General features: G+C 40.1%; 1 protein-coding gene across 1 annotated transcript in view; it reads right to left on the minus strand.

The window, feature by feature from the left end:
- The window catches only part of RIMS1 (regulating synaptic membrane exocytosis 1), a 336,871-nt gene that overhangs the window by 8,190 nt on the left and 303,362 nt on the right, over positions 1-25,319 (minus strand). Inside the window, 2 exon segments of the mRNA XM_042475735.1 lie at positions 6,546-6,658; positions 8,407-8,548. Coding sequence (XP_042331669.1) covers positions 6,546-6,658; positions 8,407-8,548 — 255 coding nt within the window.

Here is a 25,319-nt window from a genome sequence, read left to right on the forward strand (position 1 = left end):
TATTTGAAGATGCCAGTCACAGATGCTGGCGAAATGTCAGGAATAAACTCTTCTAGAACTTGTCCACATAGCCCAAAAAACCCACAAAAAACCATGGATGCCGGCTATGAAAGCTTTCGACTTCACAATAATAATATTGTTGGTCAGATTATTATTGGTCAATATAGGTCAACTCCTATATTCTCTAGTCTTGTCTGGAGAGGCCAAGAAAGTGATAAGTCAGATCCAGTTTTATTGATAAGATGGGGAAAAGAAATACTGTATTTGAGAAAACGTACAGTGCACATAGGCATTTCCCACAAGAAAGATGGACCAGACAGGCAGACATCTTTCAGCCTGTCTGAACACTACCAATGAGCTATGGAGTACAATTTATAAGATATTTGTTTACTAACAATCAAAATACCCTGCATAAGTGATTAACTGCAGACATTATATGTGAACATGCTATACAGTCGTCTCTCTGTATCCACAGATTGAATTTTTTTTTAAATATATAAAAAGAAAATCTTGATTTCCCTATTTTATGTAAGGGACACCATTTTACTACACCATTGTATATAACTGCACCCATACATTTGTGTATTCATGGGGAAGGAGGTGTACTGGAACCAAACCCCAGCAGATCCAAAAGGCCCACTGTATCATAACTTTATGAGAATATAATAAAAACACAGTATTGTGACTTTCTCAGCATTTAGCAAAACATGGTGCTGGCTGGCATCTCTGATATTGCAGATTCTCAAAGATTCTCTGGCTTTTCATTCTGGAATGTGAGCTCATTAGTGGTGCCCCATAACTGTTTGGAATGTGAGCTCATTATTGCTCACAGGTGATGGTGCCATGAGAAACCAGTTCTCAGGAGAAACAAGCTGTTTAACTCTTGGGCATCCTTTGACCTATCTTTTTACTGAGGGAGCAAACCTCTGATGAGGAGAATGGCAGGACAGAAGTGGAAGCACTGCAAATCCCATGTTATAGCTTAAAGCAGCCACTGCAAGTCCCAGTGCCAAAGCAACCACACATTTTGTCTGGCAGAGTATAGAATTCCCGTCAGCTCTACACAATATAACAAGTGGTGAGGGAGGGTGTTTCAGTCTATAACATCTGGAGGGCATCGAAGATGATGAAGCTAGCAATGGCTTGGCCTAATAATGAAGTTAGTCACTGTAGGCCATAAAAACATTGTAAACATTTTTCTTTGTTAAAAAAAAAAAGATAATGGGGAGGTTGCAGGGCTCATAGGCTTCAGTAACTGTCCCATCATGCCTGGTACTGATACTGGTATTGTAGGGCAATCATTGGCATGAAGACCACAACCCTAGGTTTTTCTAAGACCAGAGTGTTGTGGATTACACAAATAAACTTTTAAAAAAAGAACTGCACAACTGCGTACCAGGGAGGGCAGGCGCTTCCACTATTTGATATTTTAGTAAACCTGTTATTTCCCTATTATACGTGCTTCATCTATGACAGAGGAAAACCTAGAATGTCTTACAACTATAAATATACTAAATGTGTGGGAGAGCAGTAGCGTTCAAGATTTGCAAGAGAAATCAGCAAGATCTCTCTCCCCCTTTTTTAAAAGAGCCTTACCTACTGACAATCAGTTTTACACTTACAGGCTCCAACTCACAGCATATTTTCCTCAGTTAAATCACAAGTGTTTATCCAGATATATGCTCCCTAATTTCTCTGCCTACCAGGCCTCAGCAGGGAGTGCCACAGCACAGGGGTCACTACAGCCCCTTTCCATCCAGAAGTGATTCACATCTCAGGTATAATAGGAGTCTTCTAAAAATGTTTCTTTTTAAGGGGAAAAAGGTCTCTGTTGGTTTTCTAGGTTAGAAGCTCCCCAGAGTCTATGAAAAATTAAAGCCAGCAGTCAGTGGAAAGAAAATATCACTCAGAGAGCCCATTTTGGTTTTCTCCATAAACCATAAATGAACGGAATTTAGAAGTGCAGTGACAAACAAGTAGCAGGTTATCGGTGATTTTATATGCAGTCTTATTAATATGGATTTATAACATGCCAAATAGCCTTCTGTAATATAATGTATTTTGAGGTTTTCCAAACCCAAGATGCTAGCTCAGGGGTAGGCAACCTTTTTGAGCCAGGGGCCGGGTTGCTGTCCCTCAGACAACTGGGGGGCCGAAGCCAAAAAATAAATAATTAAATAATTTTTTAAAAAATTAAATATATAAATAAACCAGGACAAATGTAGGACAAAATTTTGAAATGGAAGACACTTTTTTTAAAAAATGGAGGACACACAAAAAAAATTGCTGATTTTTAAAAAAATGTTAATATAAATGCATGGTTCTGATGCTTCTATAGACAATTGCCCCCCAAAGGCCCTGGTGGCAATCGGCGGCAGGACCAGGCTGGGGCCGATCCCAAGGCCTTGCCGGGCCACATCCGGCCCGCGGGCCGCAGGTTGCCTACCCCTGTGCTAGCTTATCAGCTAATACATATCTGAATGAATAAGGTGATAAAGAGCTGCGTTGATTGCATTAATTCTGCAATGTAGATGCAGCCAATGTTGACTTGGAGAACATGGGGAGGAAAACAATGAACTCCTAACAATGCTTCTGGTTCCACACTCACTTCAGATTATCTCTGAGATGAAAGGGAACACTAATTATATATCACAGCCCTTGACTTGAAGAATGGTTAGCAGACAGTTCTCTGTTTGAAGCAATTTTTGTTGTTGTTGTTGAAGAGCTATTCCATCCAAGTCCCATTTAAACACAAAGAACCAGGCTCAAAATCTTGCTGACATGCTACCTTTCTGTCTGCATGAGTATGGTAAAGCATTTAATTAGTACAGTTCAAGAGCATATGAAAAACCCCGTGGAATCATCTCAAAGGCCTATTTTTTCCATCATCCACTCTCACAAAGCAGACACTTGGAAGAAGCACAAATGTAACATACAAGTAAAAAGACTTGTCATCTAATGACACTATGTAACCTGTTAGTTACTTGGATGATATTTCCAGCCTGATCCTCAGGGAGATTTCTTAGAAGTAAGTCCTACAAAATTGTGAGCAAGGGACTACACACAAATTTCTTACCCCCTTCATCCACTTCAATGACTTGCCTACTCTGTGGAAAGACTTTTAAGCACATTCCTTGCCATCTTTGCTTTCTCTTTTATTATCATAGTAATGCTTATTTATGTTGATTATATCATACATTCAGACTGAGGGCCTGCATCCAGAGATGACATGAATATATCATGAAATATTTCGCCGTTCCTCTGCAATCCCTGGCCCTCACTGAAATGTTGAAGTTTATAGGATAGTGAGCCAGGTTTGTAGGAGGAAAGGTGAAGCATCCCAAATAACTTTACCAAAATTGCTTCTGTCAGCAGCAGGAGGCTCCTTTGGATCAATGCCCCCTCCCTTCACCCCCGTTCATAGAAGGGCATGTCTGGATCTGAGCCATGAAATTGTGTTGTTCAGTGGCTTGAAAACTTCTGGCTAAAGGGCAGAATTAAAATGCTGTAAATAAATCAATAAGGCAAAATAAAAAAATAAAGAAGGGGGGAAATTCAACCCAGAGCAGTTCAAGCAACCTGGCACATAAGAAGTCTGGAATAGAGCCATAAGAGGGAACTCAAGCCTGCAGTATCCATTTGAATGAAGCAGCTAAATGTTTTCTTTCTTTGATGCAATCAGCTCTTATGCCAGGATCAGAAGTTCAAGTATATCAAGCGACTTTGTCTAATGGAAGTGACACAGCACTCACTAACATGTGGAAGCCCCCCTGCCTCCACTTTTTCTCTGATCTCCAAGACATTTTCAATGTCAGGTACTCTTAGGAAAGAGAAGAGGTATTGCTTATTCTCACAGTATTTCTCTTTTTACGCTAGGTTGAGCCAATGAAGACATGAGCTAGGACAAATTTTACTCTTCTGTTCTCCCCTGCCCTACCCTTTCTCTTAGGAACGTAAGAAGCTACCTGGGGACGTACAAAATGGCGGCATCCATTCTACATGGGGTGGCGCGGAAGTGATGTCCCGGTGCCACATAGCCAGAAGGAGCTCCTTCAGATGGCTGCTCCAGCGACACAAAGCAGAAAGGGGCCAAGCGCCCCCTTTTTCAACATCCCCGCCGACGTCGGGTGTCCTTGGGGCATGAAGCCCCAAGGACACCCCTTTCCAGGCTGTGGGGAAGCAGCCTTTTGCCTCTTCCCCACGGCCTGGAAAGCGGTGGATTGGGGCCTCAGAGGCTGCCGCTGTGGCAGCTGAGGCCCTGATCTGGCGGGGAAAGGGCCGAATACAGGCCGCCACAAACAGGCGGTCTGTAACACGCCTATGTTTCCAAGTCAGAGCTTTGAAACATCTTTTCACTTCCGTTCCTTCAAGCCCCAATCCTGACAATAGGCTTATGGTCCAGCTGTTAAAACAGCTGGGGGAAAGGAGAGGAGAAGAAACTAAAAAGTCTTTTCACAGCTTCTAGTCAGGATTTCTGTGAACAACTGGGGTTTGGTGGGGAGTGGGGGACAGGACATTGGAGGAAAAACAGAAACTGGATTGTCAGCTGCCAAACATCTGCAAGTTAAACCCCACTCCTATCTTTCACAGAAATCTTGACTAGAGGCTGTAGGAAAAATGCTTCAGATTCCTTCCCCCACTGCAACCCCTGGTTTGACAACTGAAATGTCTTCTCAAAGCCTCTACTCAGGATTTCTGTGAAAGATGGGAAGAGGGAGTTGTGGATGTTTGGCAGCTAATAATCTAATTTCTGTTTTCTTCACATCTTCCCTCCCCTCAAGCCCCAGTCTTTCACATAAATCTTGACTGTGAAAACCATTTCTATTTCCTCCTCCCACACCTACTTTGACAACTAAAATGTCTTTTTCACAGCCTATTGTCAGGGTCAGGGCTTGGAGGGAGGGAAGTTGTGGGTAAAAGAGAAACTAGATTGTCAGTTGCCAAACATCAGCAACTTCCTCCCCACTCAGTAACTTTCCTTTGCATCCCTCCTCCAGTCTTTCCCAGAAATCATGGCTAGAGGCTGCAACTCTAGCTGTCAACTTTCTGGCAACTTTCTTCTTCCCCTCACCCACACCTCAGGGGTTTGAGAACTGGAACATCTTTTCACAACTGATGATTTATGCACAACCTTTGGGCTGGGAAGAAGAACAGAGGGAAAGCAGTGGAAAAACAGTACTCACTACATGTCATCTGGAAAAGCTGAGCATTTTTCAAAAATGCTGTGTAGCTTTGGGTTGGGGGGGGGGATATCTTGGCAAAGCTGTGGGAATTTTGTTTTCTTTTTCCCCACACCAATTCTCAAATGGGTTGGGAATGCCAATTTTGATCCCATTTGGGATATTTGCAAATTCCCATCCCATTCCTATACAAGAACCCCTGGATCTGGGAGGCCACCATTGTACTATTTTACCTGGAGGGGACCTCCTCAAATGAAGAAGGACAAGAGGAGTACCAGGAGGATGAGCCAGAGGAGGCTGGCAGCCCTGTTGAGACAGATGTAGAGCTGGGTCCACCCTAGACAGCAGCTGAAGGAGGAAATGGAGTCTCTGCATTCTGTCGTAAGATGACAGAAACACTCTCCTCCACCTTAAGTAAACTATGCCAGTTAATGAGACTAGATGTGCTAAGCTACTGCTGCCTCTAAATTATCTCAGCCAAGGCCATTTTGGTGCTGCAAACAATAGAACTAGTGCCTCCTATGTGTGATTTCCTTGGCCTCTTGTGAACCTGACCCCTGTCATGACTTTGAGCTAATCTCTCTGGCAACTCCCTTCTTAGATTTGGGACTATTCTGCTTATATGGACACCAGTACCACTTTGGAACTGGCTTGACTTCCCCCTGGTCAGCCTCTGTGGTTATACACTGAGGTGTTTGCCTGCTGTAAAACAGGACAACCACACACTCAGAACTTTGAACAATATCACAACATACTCTGATCCAGTGCTGGTTCTATGCTTTATGAGACTGCTGGTTAAAATGCTCTCAGCATGAGCTGCACCACCTGCCCTATTCATACACCAGTCCCCTTAGGTACAGTCAGCACCACCTCTCAGAATAAGAAAGAAAGAGAATAATAAAACACAATATTCTTTTCTTCTTGATCTTCTCACCAAGTGTTCATTCAGTAAGGACAGGTAGAAGCAACAAGGTCCAGTAGGAAGTGTTAGCTTCAGTAGATGCTCAATTACAGCAACCCTTGATGTTGCCTCTGCCTTGAGCAATCAGTCTCTGATAATAATTTGGTAGTGATGCATTGTGTTGGAGAATGGATAAATTACTTATCTGGACTACACTTCTCAGAGTCCCTCCAGTCAGCTTGGCTATTTAGAAAATTGGGGAGTTGTAGTCCAAAAAAGTAACTTTTGAACATTCTATACCAATGGAAGTTTCCAGATATTATTCAAAAGAAGCTCCACATACAAGAAATTAATGAGGCTACTAAGGTATTGGGGTTATTTAACACAGAATAGAGCAGGCACTTGAGTGAATGGCACTGCATCATAAAACATATAACTTGTGAAGGAAAAGAAATCTATCTTACCCATGGCAGGGGTCGCCAAAGTCTGTCGGCCTACTAGCTGGGCAGGGCCCAATCCGTCAAGGAAATCACTGAACTGACTGTCAGCACCCAGTCTGACTCCAGGAAATATTAGGCTGCAGTAAAACAAACAGAACAAAAAAATGACCCATAGTTCATTGGATTTTTAGTGTTTTGACAAAGCTCTCCTGTTCCAGATGAACAGCCATGAAGAAAACAAATGAAATGAATAAAGAGAACAGTATGTTTATTCATTCCCATACCTCTTGGGGAGAATGTTATTATAACAATAGTCTACTTAATGGTGCAGTATTTCATCAAAAGGGCAAGAAAGACCAGACTGCATCTCCTACAGCTCAGGCTAAAATGTTTACTGGAATGTAGTGTAGTCAAATATAAGGTGTGAAGAATACCTCTCTTATCAGCAGTGACTTCATCATATTTCTTGACATATTTCATATACATGTGAACTAGTCCATTCATGAGTAGAGGAGAGATAGCCAAACTGCCCAAGGCCTGACGCACAGCAACAAACAGTGGACACTCTTTACTCAAGGTGCTAAGTACTTCTGGCCAGTCACATGATTTTGCCATTTGAGGCAGAACATCCCACAAGTGCCTCTCCTCCTCCCTGAATTATGTCAAATGATCAGCAATTTTCTGCCATTTGATGACAGCCAAAATCAGTTTCCTTAAGCAGCCGATTCCCTCCAATCCCTAACTGCTAGATCCAGCCTTACAGCAAAAACCAGAAGCCTGCCCTGAATCACAGGCCACTGTCAAATGTGTGAGGAATAAGAGGGTTGCAGCAAATGTTTGCATTCATTGTATGTAATTAGCATGGGATAGCTCTCATTTCATAGATGGTATAGATAAGACTGACCAAGCAGGCATTGTTACAATTTTAATTTTTCTAAAATGAAATTAAAAATTCAACAAAAATTTCCAGATGCATCACCCACTTAACACTAACTGAGGCTGAAAGCCTTTATCTATAGATGCTGCCCCTGACTGTTCATCACATTTAGATGATGCTCCTTGGGTGTCTCTGAGTGACCATTCTGCCAAATATATACCTGTGTGCAACTCTAGCAGAAAATTTCAGTAAAATACTTGAATATTCCAATACTTAATGTAAAATTAGGGCATCTCAGACTAGTTGATTCACATCAAAAGGAGGCATGAAGACAATAAATCTTTCACTCAGTAAAGTAGCAAGTTAGCTTAAATTCTACATTGGGACCAGGGCTTAATTTGAGCCCTGGGCTGTCAATGCTTACCAAAGCTTTTACATTGTTGTTTAAAAAAAATCAGGAGACCCTGAGGATATCCAAAATTCATTTTTTCCACCACTGAGTAAATACAGTTCCCTATCTATCCATCCATAGTGGGATAATGTGGCTTTTAGGTCAAAGATGTCACAATTATATCTGCTCTCCTCCCCTTTCTGATATAGATAATCATGGCAATGGCTGGTGGCATCCATGTCAATGGGATGGTGAATCTGGTCTGGAATTTAACCTAAGAGTGATCCCACAGTCCTACACATATTTTGGGGAAATGATTAAGCATCTTGGACAGCTCCTTTACATTCTTGGTATAATTCCACAATAAATTCACAGCCCCACCAGCTATCACTGCACAAGCCCTGTTGCTTCTGCCTCTCTTCAAAAGCTTGCCTGTCTCTCCTGTATCTTCAGGGCTGAATCACCTCCTGTTGCAGCACAGTAAACAGAAGCACCTGAAAAAAACCGGATCAACTGCTGACCTCTTGACATCCTCTAATAGATATGCAGCCAGCAGCATAAATATCTAATTTACCTAAAGGGCACCATGGTCCTCAGTATAGAAGGCGTCAACTTACTTTCCCTCTGAGCTGTAACTGTTGATACTTCCATCAGTTGATTCCCGACTTGGTTGTCGGACCATCCGACTTCTCATTTCTGCAGCCATTCCTGTTTCTGTGCTTCTCTGTATCGTGCTTTTTAGCTTCTTGTTGCCCGTCTCTATAAGACAACAGAAAGAGAAAGAAAAGCAATAGCAGCAGCAGCAACAGCAACAGAGCATTAATATAGAATTAAGTTCTAAAAGCCTGATCATACATACAATTTGCTGCAGGACTAAGACTCCATTTGAGTACCTACTTACTTGATTTCCCACTGAATGGTTTAGGAGTGAGTTTTAACTAGGAATGCATAAGGCTGCACTCTATGACACAGCAAATTCACCCTCTGAGTATGCCCATGACTACCCCAAAGTTGTGGTTGATGATCCAGTTCTTCTATTAATTTATCTGCTACCCTTAATCAAAACATGCATACTCATTGCATTGTTATGATATGACCTTATTCGTAAAAAAATTACTATTTCCCCCCAACCATGTTACTTATTTCCACTGTTACGTATTTCCACTTGCTGCTTTATTTCTTTTTTAAAACCAGAAAAATGCCTAATCCAGCAGCTTTCACACTTGCGTAGTTTCTTACAATCTTTGCAGATATGTTGAAGATGCCATCATAGCTATGCATCAAGGCTTTTTACACTTTCTGTACATATATCATTGATAGCAGAGGGCAATCTTTCATCCACTGAAATCAGTTGCAAAGCAATTTCTCACTTTATTGGAGATGGACTGCATACCCCCCCCCCAACTGTCCCGATTTGGCAAGGACTGGATTGTCATTCCCCTGTTCAAGTCTTTTAAAAATGTCAATTTCTCTCTCTTCTTTCCACTTTCCCCATTTGTCCTCACATTTCTCCAGTGCTGCAAACTGGATTCAAAAGTACTTTGTACTCAATTAATTCAGCAGGGAGAGGAGAGGAGGAAACCTTGCCCACTCCTAGCTTCTGTTCTTCTTCATTAATAATTTTTGTCATCTTGACCATGCTCTGATGTTGCTTGACCAACTGTGTCCCAGTTTTCATCTGTGAACTGCAGGGGCTGCCACAGTTTTCTATGTTTATTCATAAACAAGAACAGTACATTTCAGACTGTGACCCAGTGAATATTGGAGTCTCTTTCGGGTGTATTGGAGAATCCTATATAAAAAGTCCAGTATCAAATATTGTGTAGAACTTAGGGATAAACTTTGCTGAAAGAGCTGTGTGCAATTATGAACTCTCATTTTGAGAAGTTCAACAGACCTAGTCAGTGAGATAATTTTTGCCATGTACACCAGAACCTGTTGCCACAAGACAGTTGTTATGGTTGATGTTCAAGGGTTCTCCTTGGCAGACACTAAAGCGAGTTTTCTGACAGCAGAAAGCTTAAATAGCACCACAGCAAATTACTCAGCACAAATAGATGGTGCAGAATAAGTGAAACATTATAAAACACAATAGAGGAGTATTTGTCCTTGCCACCCATTCTAGAAGGATGCTCTGGAATCATACCATTTTACAGTATCTTCACACCCATTTTGTGAGGTAGATTAGTGTGGAATATAAAGCAGCAGCCTTAAACCACCCAGATCCAAGGTTGCATCTGCACCATACTGGGTCTCTTCTAGGCTCTGATGGGTGCAGAATAGGCACTATTTGCATCAGTGCATGCCACAGTACAGTGGGTCCTTGGTATTCACTGGGGTTTGATTGCAGGGCACCCTGTGGATGTACCAAAATCCGTGGATGCTCAAGTCACTTTATATTCAATAGAGTAGTAAAATGGTGTCCCTTATATAAAATGGCAAAAGCAAAGTTTGCTTTTTGGAATTATTTTCTGAATATTTTCAGGCCATGGATGCAGAAATGATTGCTACGTAGGGCCAACTGTATTAGTGCTCCATTGGCAAGAACATTGTGCTGTGTGTATATATTTGTTGATGGCTGTGGCTATTTAAGTGTGGAAAAAGGGGCCAAGGGTTGAGAATTTCCTCATAACTAGTAATGGCTCCCTGGATATCAACAGCTGTTGAAGAAGGCCATTAGTACATAAATAGGACAGCTGAACACCTCATCAGGTGTTTTCATTCAATTGCTTGGAAATTCTAGCAAATAAACAAAATGAAACATCATGCATTTAAAATACATTTTAAGGGTAAAGACATAATAATGAAGAAGAAGAAATCAATCCTTTCCCACAATTCAATTGTTTTGATGACAGATATGTGACAGATATTTCAATAAAACACTTGATAAAATATCTCCCCTTCTGAGCATGTCATTAGCAATGCAGACACATTCCTGTCAATCTATTTAATGAATGTTTACTCTCTTGATCTATATTTCATTACCTTATATGTGATATTTATTTGTAATCTCACACATCTAGACATATAGCCAGCTATATTAACTGCCAAATGTAAAACACAAATGATTCCCATTACTTCTGACTGTGAGTATTATTTTATCCACCGCAATTCACTGTCTGTAGTAACATGATAGTTGTGTTCACATTACTATTATAAAATGGTCTGAAAGCAAAGATCTAAAAGCAAGGCACAGAGCCACCTTCAATGCACTCTGATGCCAAAATGATTTTTCACATTACAACTTATATTTACCAATATACTAATAAAAATTTTAAATATAAGAAGTCTAAAAGAAACTGAAGCAAAAAAATATTGAACCTGTTACATCCATACACTTAGTGAGAAAAATCTGCTGCAGGATAATACACAAACCAATGCAGAACACAGAGATTACCTGAGATTTATTATTATTATTATTATTATTATTATTATTATATTTATTTATTTATTTATTTATTTATTTGTATCCTGCTATTTTCCCAGGACTGGGACTCAGAGCATTAAAAACAGTACAAGTAAAAACATTTAAAAAAAAACATACATTAAAAAAGAATTAAATTATTACGGTAAGGTTTTGCTACTCACCTTTAAAGCCCTGCATGGGCTGGCCCCTCTTTATTTAACCGATCTTCTCTCTCCCTACATCCCTACTCGCACTCTCCACTCTGGTAGCCAAAGTCTCCTCTCCCAACCCAGGATCTTCTCTGCCCCATCCCGGATCCATCCCTTCTCTCTTGCTGCCCCTCATTCCTGGAACCTTCTTCCTCTGCATGCTTGGCTCATCACTTCCCTAACCAGCTTTAAGGCTGAGCTGAAAACCATATTGTTTAGGGAAGCGTTCTCAGGGAATTTGTGATTGTCATCTGGCTGTCTGACAATATTTGATGTGATGTGATTTGTTTGATATTTGATGTTTTTAATCTGTTTTTTCCTTTCTATATGGTAATTTTATCTATTCCTCTTTTAATTGTTATTATCTTAGAATGTACGCCTTGGGCAGGCTTTTATTTACTCCTAATTTTACCGACTTTGTACAGCTCTGTGTATAATTACAGCGCTATAGAAATAAAGTTTAATAATAATAATAATAATAGTATTAAAACAGATAGTTATTAAAAGAATAAAAGATATTTTAAAAAGATAAAACTATATATAGAGAAAAAAACTATCAACTTTTGAAAATGGTCCAACATCCCAGCCTGTCCTTATAGCAATTCCCTAAATACCTGTGTGAACAGATAGGTCTTCATCTGTGGAAGACCATCAAGGAGGGAGCCATTCTGATCTCCCTGGGCAGAGATGTAACTGATATTAGATTTAAACCAATACTGTCTTCTGATCATATCAGTACTGTATCTTAGCCACAGATTCCATCACCACAGTGTTATTCTAGTTTGTATTGCTTAACTAATTTAATTTATAGCTTACCTTTCTGCCAGAAATAGCACTCCAGGTGGCATGACCACTTTAAATCAAGTTAAGACTCTCACTCTACCAAGAATAATTAATTTCCAGTCATTTCTGGTACATGAGTACTGAAACAAACCATCTAGAAATTTTTGTTCTATGCACACACACTTGGATCCTAAAAGTCAGAGGTGGAATGTGGAGTAGCGTTCTGCTAAGACTGAGACAGGATACTGAACAACCTAATGGTGATCTGGTGAAAAAGCTTGGTGTTGTGGTGAGGGCTTCTTGATCTTCTATAAGTGTTGTATAATTCTTAGTTCATCAATTTACTACTCTATTTAAATCCAAGTGCAGGGATGATTGTGGTAACCACATCTTTTTTTTTAAGACAAGAAAATAATAACATACATATACCACGTAAGAAAGATATATAACAGATGTATGAAAAAAAATTATTAAGTCTATCTTTCATATATCATTACAGCTAACTTCCCATAATTTTGAAATTTTATCTCATTTCTCTTCATATTGTTGCAAGGTTCTATTATTTTTCAACATTGATATCATGTCTGAGGTCGCTAGTTCATTCAGCTTCAAACACCATTCTCTTATTGTTGGAATACTGCTGGATTTCCAATTCTTTGCCCAAATCAGTAAGGCAGCCGTAATCATGTACAATAAAGTACTTACTTCATCTTGAACCAAGTTGTCCTGTATTCCATCAGTTATGTTCAGCAAAAATAATTCTGGGTTCAACGGTATGTTTTTTTTAATGTACAGACTATATTTTTATGTATCAATTTCCAATTTTTTTTAACTACCGTGGACTGCCACCAAAGACGGTAGAAGGAACCACCTTTTTGCTTACATTTCCAGCAGGTTGGGTTACCATGTTTAGCTATTTTAGCAAGCCTAGTTGGGGTCATTTACCATCTATAGAACATTTTATAATAGTTCTCTTTTAAGTTATTACATATAGTAAACTGTAGGGTTCTTTTCCAAGTATTCTCCCAACTAAACATAGGTATTTCTTTCTCAATATTTTGAGCCCATCTTATATTAGTTTTCACTGATTCATCTAACATTTCCATACTTAACAAATATTTGTAGATTTTTTTGATTAGTTTAGTCCTGCTTCCTTTGATGATCTTATCAAATTCTGACTCTTTGCTTTCTATGCCAAATGTCATCTTATCCCTTTTCCAATCTTCTCTAATTTGCTAGTAGTTAAACCAGGTAAGCTGAGGATCCAATTCCAGTATCTCATCTTTACTCTTTAGATCCCCTATTTCTCCACTTTCACTTAGTAGATTCTCATATCTTAACCAAATATTTGTTATTTTTTTTCCTTCTTGTGGTATGCCTCCTGCGAGGCTGTCCATTTAGGTAATTGTCTATGCAGCTGTCTCTCATTTGTTCCAGATATTCAATAAGGAATTCCTAATATAATGTTGTTTAAATTGTTTGATTTCCTTATTGGTTCCATAACCAATTATACGCATGCCATCCTAGATTTAAACCACATCCTTTGATATACATCATTTTTTCATCTTCTAAAAGAATCCAGTCCTTAATCCAACTCAAAGCACAAGCGTTGTGATATAATTCTAGATTGGGTAATCCCAGCCCATCTATATTCTTACAATCTTGCAGGACTTTAAATTTAATCCTGGGCTTCTTCCCCTGCCACAGAAAATTTGTGATATCTCTCTCCCATATCTTAAAAGGATTCTTCTTGTTTATAATGGGCAGTGTTTGAAACAAAAAACGCATACAAGGGAGAACATTCATCTGAATTGTTGCGATTTTGCCTAATAAAGATATCTGTTGTTTTCCCCAGCTTTTTAAATCTGCTTTTATGATTTCCCATGTTGGCAAATAATTGTTTTTATAAAGATCTACATTGTTTTTCATCAGCATTATACTTAAATATTTAATTTTACTTATCAGTGGTAACCACATCTTAATAATACTGAATGTGACATTTAACTTTACAGCATTCCCAAATGTAGGCACAGATCTTGCAGACAGAGTTAATACTATCCTGACTGCCATGTGCCCCATCTTGAAAACAGTTCAGGGCAATCTATGCATGCATGCATACAGCTGTATACAGATTGGCAGAGAAAGAGAGAGAGAGAGAGAAATTCAAGAGCTGTAAGAGTGAATACCAAGTTAAATTGCTTGCTAGGTAAGAATGGAAAGAATATTCATTGTTATTAGCCTTACAATAGAAAAATGGGTTTCTTAACACTCAGGAGACCTAGCTGAAATTAAAATACAGAGATAACAATTATGCATTGTTTTTGCCAGGTATTAATGAATCATAACATCTTTCAGGAAATGATGTTGCACAGAAATAGATATGGATTTTTTTCATTGAAAAATATATAAAAAATTGGGGCTTTGCACAAAGCCCACCATTTTCATGGAAAAACCACAGTTTTGCATAAATATACATTTTTATACAAAAGCATTGTTTCTAGAAACATGTTTTTGTGCAAAAAGTATACTTTTGTTCAAAACCCATTAATTTTGTACCAAACAAACAAACAAACAAACCAGTGGTTTTTTTGTGTGTGAAAAGCAGGAGGGCTCATAACTCCCCCCACCAATGTAGTTTACTTAAGGGCCAACTCAACCACTGCTCGAGTTGGTCTACTGTAGTTGAAACTAACCAAGAGGAGGATTCTAACCATGGTTTCCAGAAATCCATGTGGCATTTTTTGTTTAAAACTGCTGAGCTTTGAGCACACAGAATTTTTTTAAACAAAAATGTGCATTTTCTATAAAAAAAAATGTTTTGTTTACACACACACACACACACACACATCCATTAACATAAAAAATGTTGCATGTATATTGTGAATTCTGGTTGGCAAATAAAGGTATCACTGGTGGATTTTTTTGGATGTTATTGGATTTGCTATATGGCCAACATGGCTACCCCTGGATGTTTTCTGGACATACAGTGGGTCCTCACCTTATGCGGGGATCCATTCCGGATCCCTCCGCGTAAGGCGAATTCTGCCTATGCTCAAGCCCCATTGGAAACAATGGGGCTTGTGCATGGTGGCGCGCGGAGCGCAACGGGCGCACGCGCCCATTCAATTGAATGGGATGTGCCGCCCCTTCCACCCCCGTGCACGTCCCGCAGCTTGAGTGCGCATGCTCAAGTCGCGTAAAGCGCGCCCGCATATGATGCAGGCGCACTGTATAAGCAAAACACTTCGGTATAGAAAATGCACATCCCCTCCCAAAAAAAATTACACACACACACCCCTCACAAAAGATGTAGCTATGACAACATCACTGTAGCTATGTCTCTCAATGCTACACCCCCCCCCCACTACCATTAAAACCAGGCAGGTTGCCACAACAGAAGTATTTCCAAGGTGCTAGAGAGTGGGACACTGAGCAATGATGCATCCAGCACTCTCCTGGCAGTGAGGCAAGTTGCAATAGGCAATGACTGAGACCCCTCTACTGTCTACAGCATCTTGAAATCTTTCTGTTTAGGTAGTTGCCTGGCTTCAACTGTAAGTTTTGATAGGCACTTTTGATCGTAGTAAGGTTGCAATGGCCATAAATATGAACTCCAATAACTATGATGTTGTAAATCCATCATAAATACTCAGCAGCATGCCAATCAAGCTTTTAAGGCAAAAATCTGATGTGTATTTCTGTACAGAATAATTTCCAGAAACACTTGAGGATGAGTGAATGCCAGGTGAGAATTGCATAGAAATATTTGTTTTCACATACAGCAGGGGGAAATCTGTGAAAATTATTCATTCTCACATACAAGAATGTAATAGTTGATGATTTACATCCCTAGTGCTATATAATAAAGATATCAAAAAGGACACACTGTTTCAATAGCTAAATATCCATATGAAAGAGATATAACATTATAGCAATAGCAATAGTGTGTGCATTTCTATACCGCTTATCAGTGAACTCAGTACTCTCTAAGTGGTTTACAATGTTTAAGTCAGTTGCCCTCAGCAAGCTGGGTACTCATTTTACTGACCTAAGAAAGGAGGGAAGGCTGAGTCAACCTGTGAGCCCTTGAGATCGAACTCACAACCTTGTAGCTGCAGGACTGACATTTAAACACTGTTAAATTACTGTCTTCAAACTACCATCTTGGTGTCTGAAGTGATTTAAAGGCAACCTTCAATAAAAACAGCACTTTTCAAAAACAAAAATTCTCAGTGTCCATACCATCCAGTTTCACTGCTGTATATGACGTAGGTTTCAATTCTGATAACAAAAATACAAAGCAGGTACCATTTGTAGTTACAGACAAATGTGAATCATAATTTAAACTTTTAAATTTAAGAATTCCATTAACAGCTAAACCATTGTGGAATAATGACCAGCAACTGCAAAACAACAAGATGGCATCATGACTCTGCGGGTTTATCCATAAAGCTATGTGACTTCTCAAAAAAAAAAAGCTTGCCCCAGCTCCCTACTGGTGCATGGGGTGGAAGGGGAGGTCCTTCTGCCCCGCGACGCTCTGGGAGCTGGGCTCAGTGGTGCGGAACTTCCGGTCCTCTAGGGCAGCCCATTGGTTGGGCTGCCCTGGAGGAGGAGTTCCACTGCACACGTTGTGGGGGCGGGGCTTAGGCCTATATAAGGCTGTGCTGCAGGCCCCGTCCCCCAGTCGGCGCTTGGCTTCGCACAGTGCGGAGCCAAGCTAGGAAGGGAGGAAGACAAGAGACAGGAGCAGCTTCCCCCGCCCACCCACCGCTGTTTTGTGGGTTTTTTTGTCACAACTTGGGGTGGCAGCATAGGCCAGGCTCTGCACGGTGTGGTACCAGGGCTATGGAGCTCTGGTTGGGAGTCAATAGGTACCCGGGGGTGAATAGGGCAGGCGTATGGCCATTGCGGGGGCCATAACATGGGAGCGCCTCCCGATGACTAGGGGCTTAGTGAATATGTGAACGCATGGCATGTTTTGCGGTCAAGTTGTGTTCCTTAGCCCCTAGATCATCCCAAGCGCTTGGTGGGTGCCTGGTTTTTGGATAATCAGACAAACGTGGGGTTGTTTGATTTCGCAGATCCTGACCTCATGCTTGGTGCCAACCCTTACCAATTGCTTGCTAATAAAGTTGTGGCCTTTCTTCCAACTTGTTGTTATGTGTGGTTATTTGCAGCAGCATCTGAGGCAATTTCACTCCTGATATGGTGTTTCATGCATGGAAACTCACAAAGTTCATCTGATTCTTAACATGAAGTATTGACTATTGCACCATTTTGGATGATAAAGGTATCCAACCAATACAACCAGTGTTTTTTTATTGACTGCTCCCTTAGAGTAGCCAAAAATGAGACTGAAATTGTCTCATTTCTGTTGGCTCACAGAACCAATCTGAAAAGTCAAATATGATTAATGGAAAGATGTTGTTCATTCAGCATGACATATGACTATTATTCAGGAAGCTTTCACAAATGGGTACAGTTGAGCAATATGGTCTTCAAACTGGGAGTCAACTTCAAGAAAGACTCACTAATTCCTTGCTTACACACACACACACGAACACCACCACCCCAGATCAACGTTACTAATACATGTGGAACATATATAGAACACTTTTATCTTCTAGGCTCTTCTTATCAAAGCAATTTCAGTTACTATAACAGCAAACAATCCAGTGCATATATTGGTCCTCCATGGCTGTAGGTAAATTAGGCTTTGCTAATTGTTTCAGTTGTTGGCAGTGAGAAGAGAATGACTCCCACTTCACCCATATGCTCTGATTTTATAAAGCTCTCTAGAGACTTGGTAGCCAACCTAGACTAGGTTTTCCTCTTATCACTGCAATGTCTGGCTCACTCACAGAATACATAGAGCATACATATGATCCTCCAACAATTTCCCCATCTATATTCTGGTATACTATAGACATAGGACCTTACTGCATTGCCCCCGGGGACATGATGGGGGTGTGATGAAAGGGAGCGGGATGAGAACAGAATAGGTGCTATCACCCATTCTACCGCACAGCAGAACACCGCCACCGCCGCCAGAAGTTCCCATTGTGTTTTGGATCTGTCCCAGAGGCGGCAATTTTCAGGAACAGTTTAGACACATTCCTGAAAATCGCCTCCTGTGAGATGGATCCGGAACGCAATGGGAACTTCCAGTGGCGTTGGCAGCATTCCAGTGTGCAGTAAAATGGGTGATAGCACTCATTCTGTTCTCATCCAGCTCCCTTTCATCATGCCTCCATCACGTTCCTGGGGGCAATGCGGTAAGGTCCATGATTTCTCATGGTGTTTTCTTCTTTTTCTTTTCTTCTTCTTTATTGCACCATTGTCAAAGATGTAGATGCTTTTTCAAAGTGGAATAGACATATGCTACTATTACTCAGATCATGGGAGTGACACTCAGGGTGCATCTACACTGCAGTTTGACACCGTTTTAAGTGCTGTAGCTCCATCCTATAGAATCCTGGGATTTGCACTTTTACAAGGTCTTTTTGTCTTTTCTGCCCAAGAGTTCTAGTGCCTCCCCAAACTACAAACCCCAGAATTCTGTAGGATGGAACAATGGCAGTTAAGTGGTGTCAAGCTGCATTATTTCTGCAGTGTGGATGCATCCTCAGCCTGCGGAAGCCATTTGGCACTCTTTCTTTTCCTGTTCCTTGGGAGTGGGAGTGACTCAGTAGGGAGTCAAAGGGGTCCTGTTCTCCATTTTCTAACCATCATCCCTAGACTGAATGATTAGCTATTTAATTTTTAATCACACTTTTCCATGTACACACACCTGTATAGCTTTGCAGCAGGAAAAAAACAAACTCAGGCATTTTGTCTTTGAAATTGTCTTTATCAAATGGTCCTGAAAAGCTGTGTCACATATTCAAAGAAATATCACTGCATTCCCCACAAGTGGACATGTGTGGCACAGCTTTAGAAGTTTTGAAGAGGAGAAGCTAGGAAATGGAACATCATTTGATCAGCTTTCCTTGTCAGCTTTCCCTCTTTCTTATGCAGGTCTTTTGCCACCCTTCTCCCTCTCTTTCTGCTTCACTCAGTGAAACAGAGATTGCCTTTTCTTCTTTGTAACACAATTTCTTTCTTTGAAGAAAGTTCTTTTCAAAGCCCGTTGGACTTTGGGAAAATGGTGAAGGGAAGAGACTCTCTGAATTAAATACTTTTTGTTGCTCCCTAGCTGCATGAAAGGTGAGTAAGGCAATGGAAATGTCAAAATAGCTTCAAAAGCCTGAGACAAGAACCAACAGAGTAAAGACAGAAGTTCCTGGAACCAAAGTAAAGCACATCAACTCCCTGAGTTGGAAGGAAATAAGGGGGAGGACATATTTTTCAGTGGCAGTGAGTACTGAAACCCCCCCCCCCCACTTTATTAAGATAAAATCATATTCACCACAGTGATGGTGCTTATGGTTAAGTGGGAGAAGGGAAATGTGGTTGGATGGGGGAGGTCAGAGGAGCTATGGAGGTTATATAACCACCCATTTCCCATGCAATACTCTCCCATGCTGTGTCTCATGCAATACAGCAGATTGATGCACAAAATTTCATTACAAATCAGGAAAACTCTGCTCCTTTCAAAATACCACCACACAATTATAGCACCACACATTGGTATGTAGCACATAAAGACAACAGGTAATGGGCACTAATAATTGGCATGAGTCCCCACAGAAAGAAAACTGTGTTGTGCAAATAAAAACAAAACCTCCCACCATGCAGATTCTATTTTGGGCTAGGATAACTGGGCAGATGAACTGGATCTTGAATTGTACATAGTCACTGAATTTTGTGAATTTAGTAACATATTGTATTTCATCTATGTGCATTTTTTTCAAAACCACAAAAAGTCTGGCTATAGCACTTCTTTAATACCTGAGCATTTGATACTGAAAGTGTGGAAAGTCAAAGATCCCCTGGATAGCTACATGTGGGTGGCAGGAACGCTGGATCAGATACACAGACAATGAATTGTTTGGTGGGAAAGGATAGCAGCCAAGCTATAAAAAGGATTGAGAAGATATAGAACTCATTCTCACAACTGTATTTCAATATATTCAAAATTGTTCAATTGATTGTGTTTGAAGCAGAGCAGGTTCAATGAGAGTGATATTTCCTTTGGAATTCTGCCTGTTCCCTCTTGTTTCCTTTTTTGTTCTTTGCACTTAAATTATGATTGTATCTTGTCCAGTTACATCTTTAATTTATGAAATAGTTCCCTCTTTTATATAATCTGAGAGTCAGTGTGGTATAGTGGAGACTAGAGTTCAAATCCTGCATGAAAACCCTGTGGTATGTTCACCTCAGGGTTTTCATAAACTGGAAATTACTTGAAGGTACTCAACAACAACATATATATAATCCAGGACAGTATTTTTCAGATGCAGGCTATACTGCTGGCTGGGGAATCCTTGGAAAACTATATAGTTGGATAGTGCCGTGATCTGTGGGTCCTGCAGTGTGTTAGACAGTGGGCCACGATGTCTGGGTATTCATATCATAGCATCAGGAATCACAGCATCAAGGGAAAACAATGAAACAGAGAATTAGTATCTATGTATTCCTAAATATTTCTCCTTTGAAAATTTTGCTTCTCAAGAACATGCACTGATTGTTTGTGGAGAAGGATACACTCCAAATAATAACAGGTATTTACATGTAGAAAGCTATAAAAAATTAATCAGTTATCACAGAGTTTGCAATGTATTTCTGTTTTAGTTTTATTACTTTGCTAAGTTCTATTCTAATAATAGCATAATTGTGGTTTCTTTAAAACATCTGATTGAATTGAGTTCATTTTTCATGTCTTTGGCATCAGATCAATGCATCATACCAACTGTATTTTCACTTATAGGATGGTAACAAATTACAAAATTGTAACAGTAACAGGATAACACAACTGTGAAAATATTCCAAACAAAAGACAGGCTCACCTTATAGGGGAAAGCAAAGTGAAAAACGAATTCTATTAAGCAATAAGAAGGAATTAAAACATGGCCCTTGTTTAAGGGTATCTGTGTGGAGAATTTGTTTTCTACATAGTCTTTCCTTATACAGGAAAGAGCCTTTGGCATGAAACACTGCCTGGAATGATCAAACTCTTTTAATTACACAAGTCCTTTTTGCTATAACCAATTTTAGGACACTAGCAAAGGAGAAAAACCATACAATCCATTCATATTTCACAGACTATTTCTGTGAATTTACAATTTTAAGTCAGCTCCATAATGAAAAATATACGATATCTAATAAAGCCCTCACTCCAATTCCTGAAATCAACTTTTCTCATGTTAAAGCTGTGAGATCAGGATTCATTGCCTATGAATTTTAGCATCTATATAATTTAGGAAGAGAGTCAGGAAAGCAGCTGAGATAAAACTCAAGGGAGTTCAACACATTATTTCCAAATGTTGATTCTCATTCTCAAATAGCTCAGGGGAAGATGGGAGCTCTGTGCATATTAACAAAATTTTAAAACAAGGACATGGTTCCGTCTATCTACTGACTTCCTAATGCTGATGACAATTATTCTTTGTGGATATGAGTTTTAACAACTTTTACTTGTTGTTGTGTGCCTTCAAACCTTTCCGACTTATGGTGACCCTAAGACAAACCTATCACTGGGTTTTCTTGGCAAGGTTTGTTCAGAGGGGTGCTGCTTTTGCCTATTTCACTAGCTCAGGAAACCTCTGTGGCATGCAGTGCCACAATTTAAGTCTTGTATATCAGTTTATAGTAAAAGCTAGCCTGTCCACTACTGTAGCCTGGTAGCCTCTAGAATAATTTACTAATAGGTTTGTTGTGTGAGACTTCCTTTAAAAAATCTTCGAAAATTATCATTATCATTATCATTATTATTATATTTATTTATATCCTGCCTTCCTCCCAGTACAGGGGCTCAAGGCAGCTTACAAATCTAAAACAGTCCTAGTTAAAACAGTATAAGTATGCAAAATACAAGTTTAAAAAACAATTAAACAATTCAAACAATTAAAAACATTACATTGTTAAAATTTAAAGTTTAATACCAAAAAACAAAACAAAACAGCATCCCTGTCATGCAAAAGTCTGGTGGCATAGAAACACCTTTACCTGCCGCCAGAAGGACAGCAGGGCTGGAGCTATCCTGGCCTCCCTAGGGAAGTAATTCCAGAGTTTGGGAGCAGCCAAATTTAAACTGTACAGCTGCTATACAGCTGCTAGAATCTAACCACGACCAACCCTAGGAAACAAATTCAAGTTTGAAACCGTTCAACCTCTTCAATTGGTTTTGTTTCCAAGCACAGTTAATATGCACCAGTCAGTGGTCAGCTTTGATGTCTTAAGTAGCTAGTGATAGATTTTTTTTTTACCATACCATGGCATCTCCTCTCTAGAAAGCCCTCTTCTGACAAACCCCACAGAAGAACCTCCAAGCTTAGTCATTATTAGCCAATGGGAATGCCAAGTTTTAATCATCTGTAGAAAAGTCAGCAACTACACACTTCCACTTGGAAGAGCTCAACATAAAGTGGGAACCATCACACAGATATGTTACAGATGTGTGCCCTTTTAGTTCTTGCATCTGTAAACAAAACTATGGCCTGTTACAGACTGCCAAAATAAAGCTGCTTTGGGTCTCTTTGGAGGTATGCTATTTAAATGATGCATGGTCCTAAGTGTCCAGAGGTTGCACCAAAGCCACACTCCATTCCTAAGCACTGGAGTGCAGCTTTGGTGCAGCTTCCGGATTCTTAGGATGCATGCATCATTTAAACAGCATACCTCCAAAGAGACCCGAAGCAGCTTTATTTTGGCAGTCTGTAACAGGCCTATATTTATTTCTTTGTCACTGCAAAAGTACAGAAAGACAACAGTCAGTAGTAAAAGGATCAAAGAAAAATGGCCTGCTTATGCCCATGCAAACACATACTGGCCAAACTCCTACAAGGACTGTTTGCACAATGGGACATTTTGCAAGTGGCTTGACACTTTTGCTGCTTACACTGGGAGATATCAAAGACTTGGCCACTCTCTACACTTGGCAAGCCACAGCCAGCAGAGGAGGCAGCCACTTAGAATATATCACCTGCAAATCCCTGGCTCTGTCAGAAGTCCTCTACTGCTTTCATGGTTGCTTCTGTTTGGTACTTGCAGCCAAGGCACTATGGAATGGTGGCTTGGGATATCACCTGGGCTTTTTGTGCAGGTAATTTCCCAAGCTACCCTCCCCACAGTGCTTAGACTCTGAGAACTGAACAGAGACAACATTAAAGAACTAGACACTTCTTAAGAGATCTGGCCTCTGCTGGGAGGCATGCACAATCTGACCTTGCACCCACCCCAAGTTGAGTGTTTTGTTTAGCAAACTGAACGGGAACTTTGCCCCAACCTGCAACAGAATGTTCCTGCTCAGAGCCTCACACATTTTATGTCAGAATCACTGTGCTGTTCATGTCTCGTCAGGAGGTTCCAGCAACAGGGAAGAGAATATTTGTTATTGTTGTTAACTGCCCTTGAGTTGATCCTGACTCATGGTGACCCGTTGGATGAGACATCTATCTTACCATTTTCCAACATACCAATTGATGACTAGAGGCTCCAGTAGAAGGAAGTTCTACAATGTGGGAATGGTTACTACCCTCTGTGGGACCAAGATAAAACCTTCCCTCAAAGATGTCAAAACCTGGACAGGCTTTATGGTGAAGAATAAAGTTTGAATCCAATTAGCACAGGGCTGTATAACCAGCAGTTGAATTGTGCCCCCAAATGGACTGATAGCCAATGAAGTTATTGTAACAATAAAAACAGAATAATAACAAATTAAATAGCTAACAATTTGCTGATCTTTTATGATATCTGCCTGAGGTGGCCCCCACACTCTACCTCATGTGCTTTCCTATATTAAATGGTGTCAATGAACTATTGCTTTCTACCTCATCTTTCTAACAACTGCTATTTACGGTTAGCTTTATTTGATTTAAAAGACCCCATGCCCATTTCTGCTGAATCATAAAGAGACAGGGCTAGAGAGAAATAAAATAAAGGAAGCATTTACTGGGCAGCGGAGAGATTTTTCTCCCTGTAGCATTCAAATAAAGCACAAAGGAGTGCAATCGAATAGAATTTTTAAAGTGCCTCTCAGCATCGCCTTCCCCACACCCAAGAGAATTGCATAATAATGTTAACCCTGGAGCGATGCTTATGCTTCTGAAGTCCCAAATAGCTTTGGCTCTTGTTAACCTCTTTACACTGAGGTGGATAGATCTGGAGCAGTTTTATAGTTGTTATACAACCAGCTCAACTAAATGAAAAATAGCAAGATGGAGGGAAATGCTCAGACAATGGGGGAGGGGGGCAAGAATAATTCAGACCAAGTTCAGCACTCAGACACAGAAAGCAAAAGCAAAAATGGGAGTCTAAGTGGTTTCCATTGCAATGAGTAGGGCTTAGACTTGCTTAACATTGGTTGGATCATGTCCTTGTGAATCAATGAGGCATATACACAATATTTTTTCTGTAGCTGAAATACAATTTTGAGCTCGATTGTTAACCAAACCACTTGTTACAAAAATCATTGATTTACTTTTGTATGCATGCACTACTTTGTGCGATTCACAGATTTTTCAATATCTCCCTAAAAAACATACTGGTCTCAAATAGATATTTTTCTTCTCTCTCTTTTCAAATTGCCAGATGAAAAGCAAAATTGTAAGCTTCTTCCAGGTAAGTTCACTTAGTAATCATATTTCCAATTCTGCCATGCTGAGAGTTTGAGCTCAATTCAAACAAGAAAATAAAAAGTGCCCATTGAAATTGATGGTAACAATTTCAATTGTGTATGTGTAACATTTGCTATGGCTTGTATCAAAGAAGGGTACAAAGGGCCTTTGCCATCCTTATAGCCACATAAAAGCTGCTTCATTATTTTAGAAATAAATGGCAATCAAGAAGAGTAGAAGGAATTGTGTGCCTCCCCAGATATTGTTGAACTCACATAGAGCCAATCTGGGAGTTGTGGCTCAACAACATTCGGGGAGGGACACACAATATCACATCCCTGCTATTGAACCCATAGTGTCAGTGGAGAAAATGCCCTACCCCTTTCTAGCTTAAGGAAGCAAATCTTTTTTTC

Source organism: Sceloporus undulatus, chromosome 1, assembly GCF_019175285.1.
Source record: "Sceloporus undulatus isolate JIND9_A2432 ecotype Alabama chromosome 1, SceUnd_v1.1, whole genome shotgun sequence".
NCBI lineage: Eukaryota > Metazoa > Chordata > Lepidosauria > Squamata > Phrynosomatidae > Sceloporus > Sceloporus undulatus.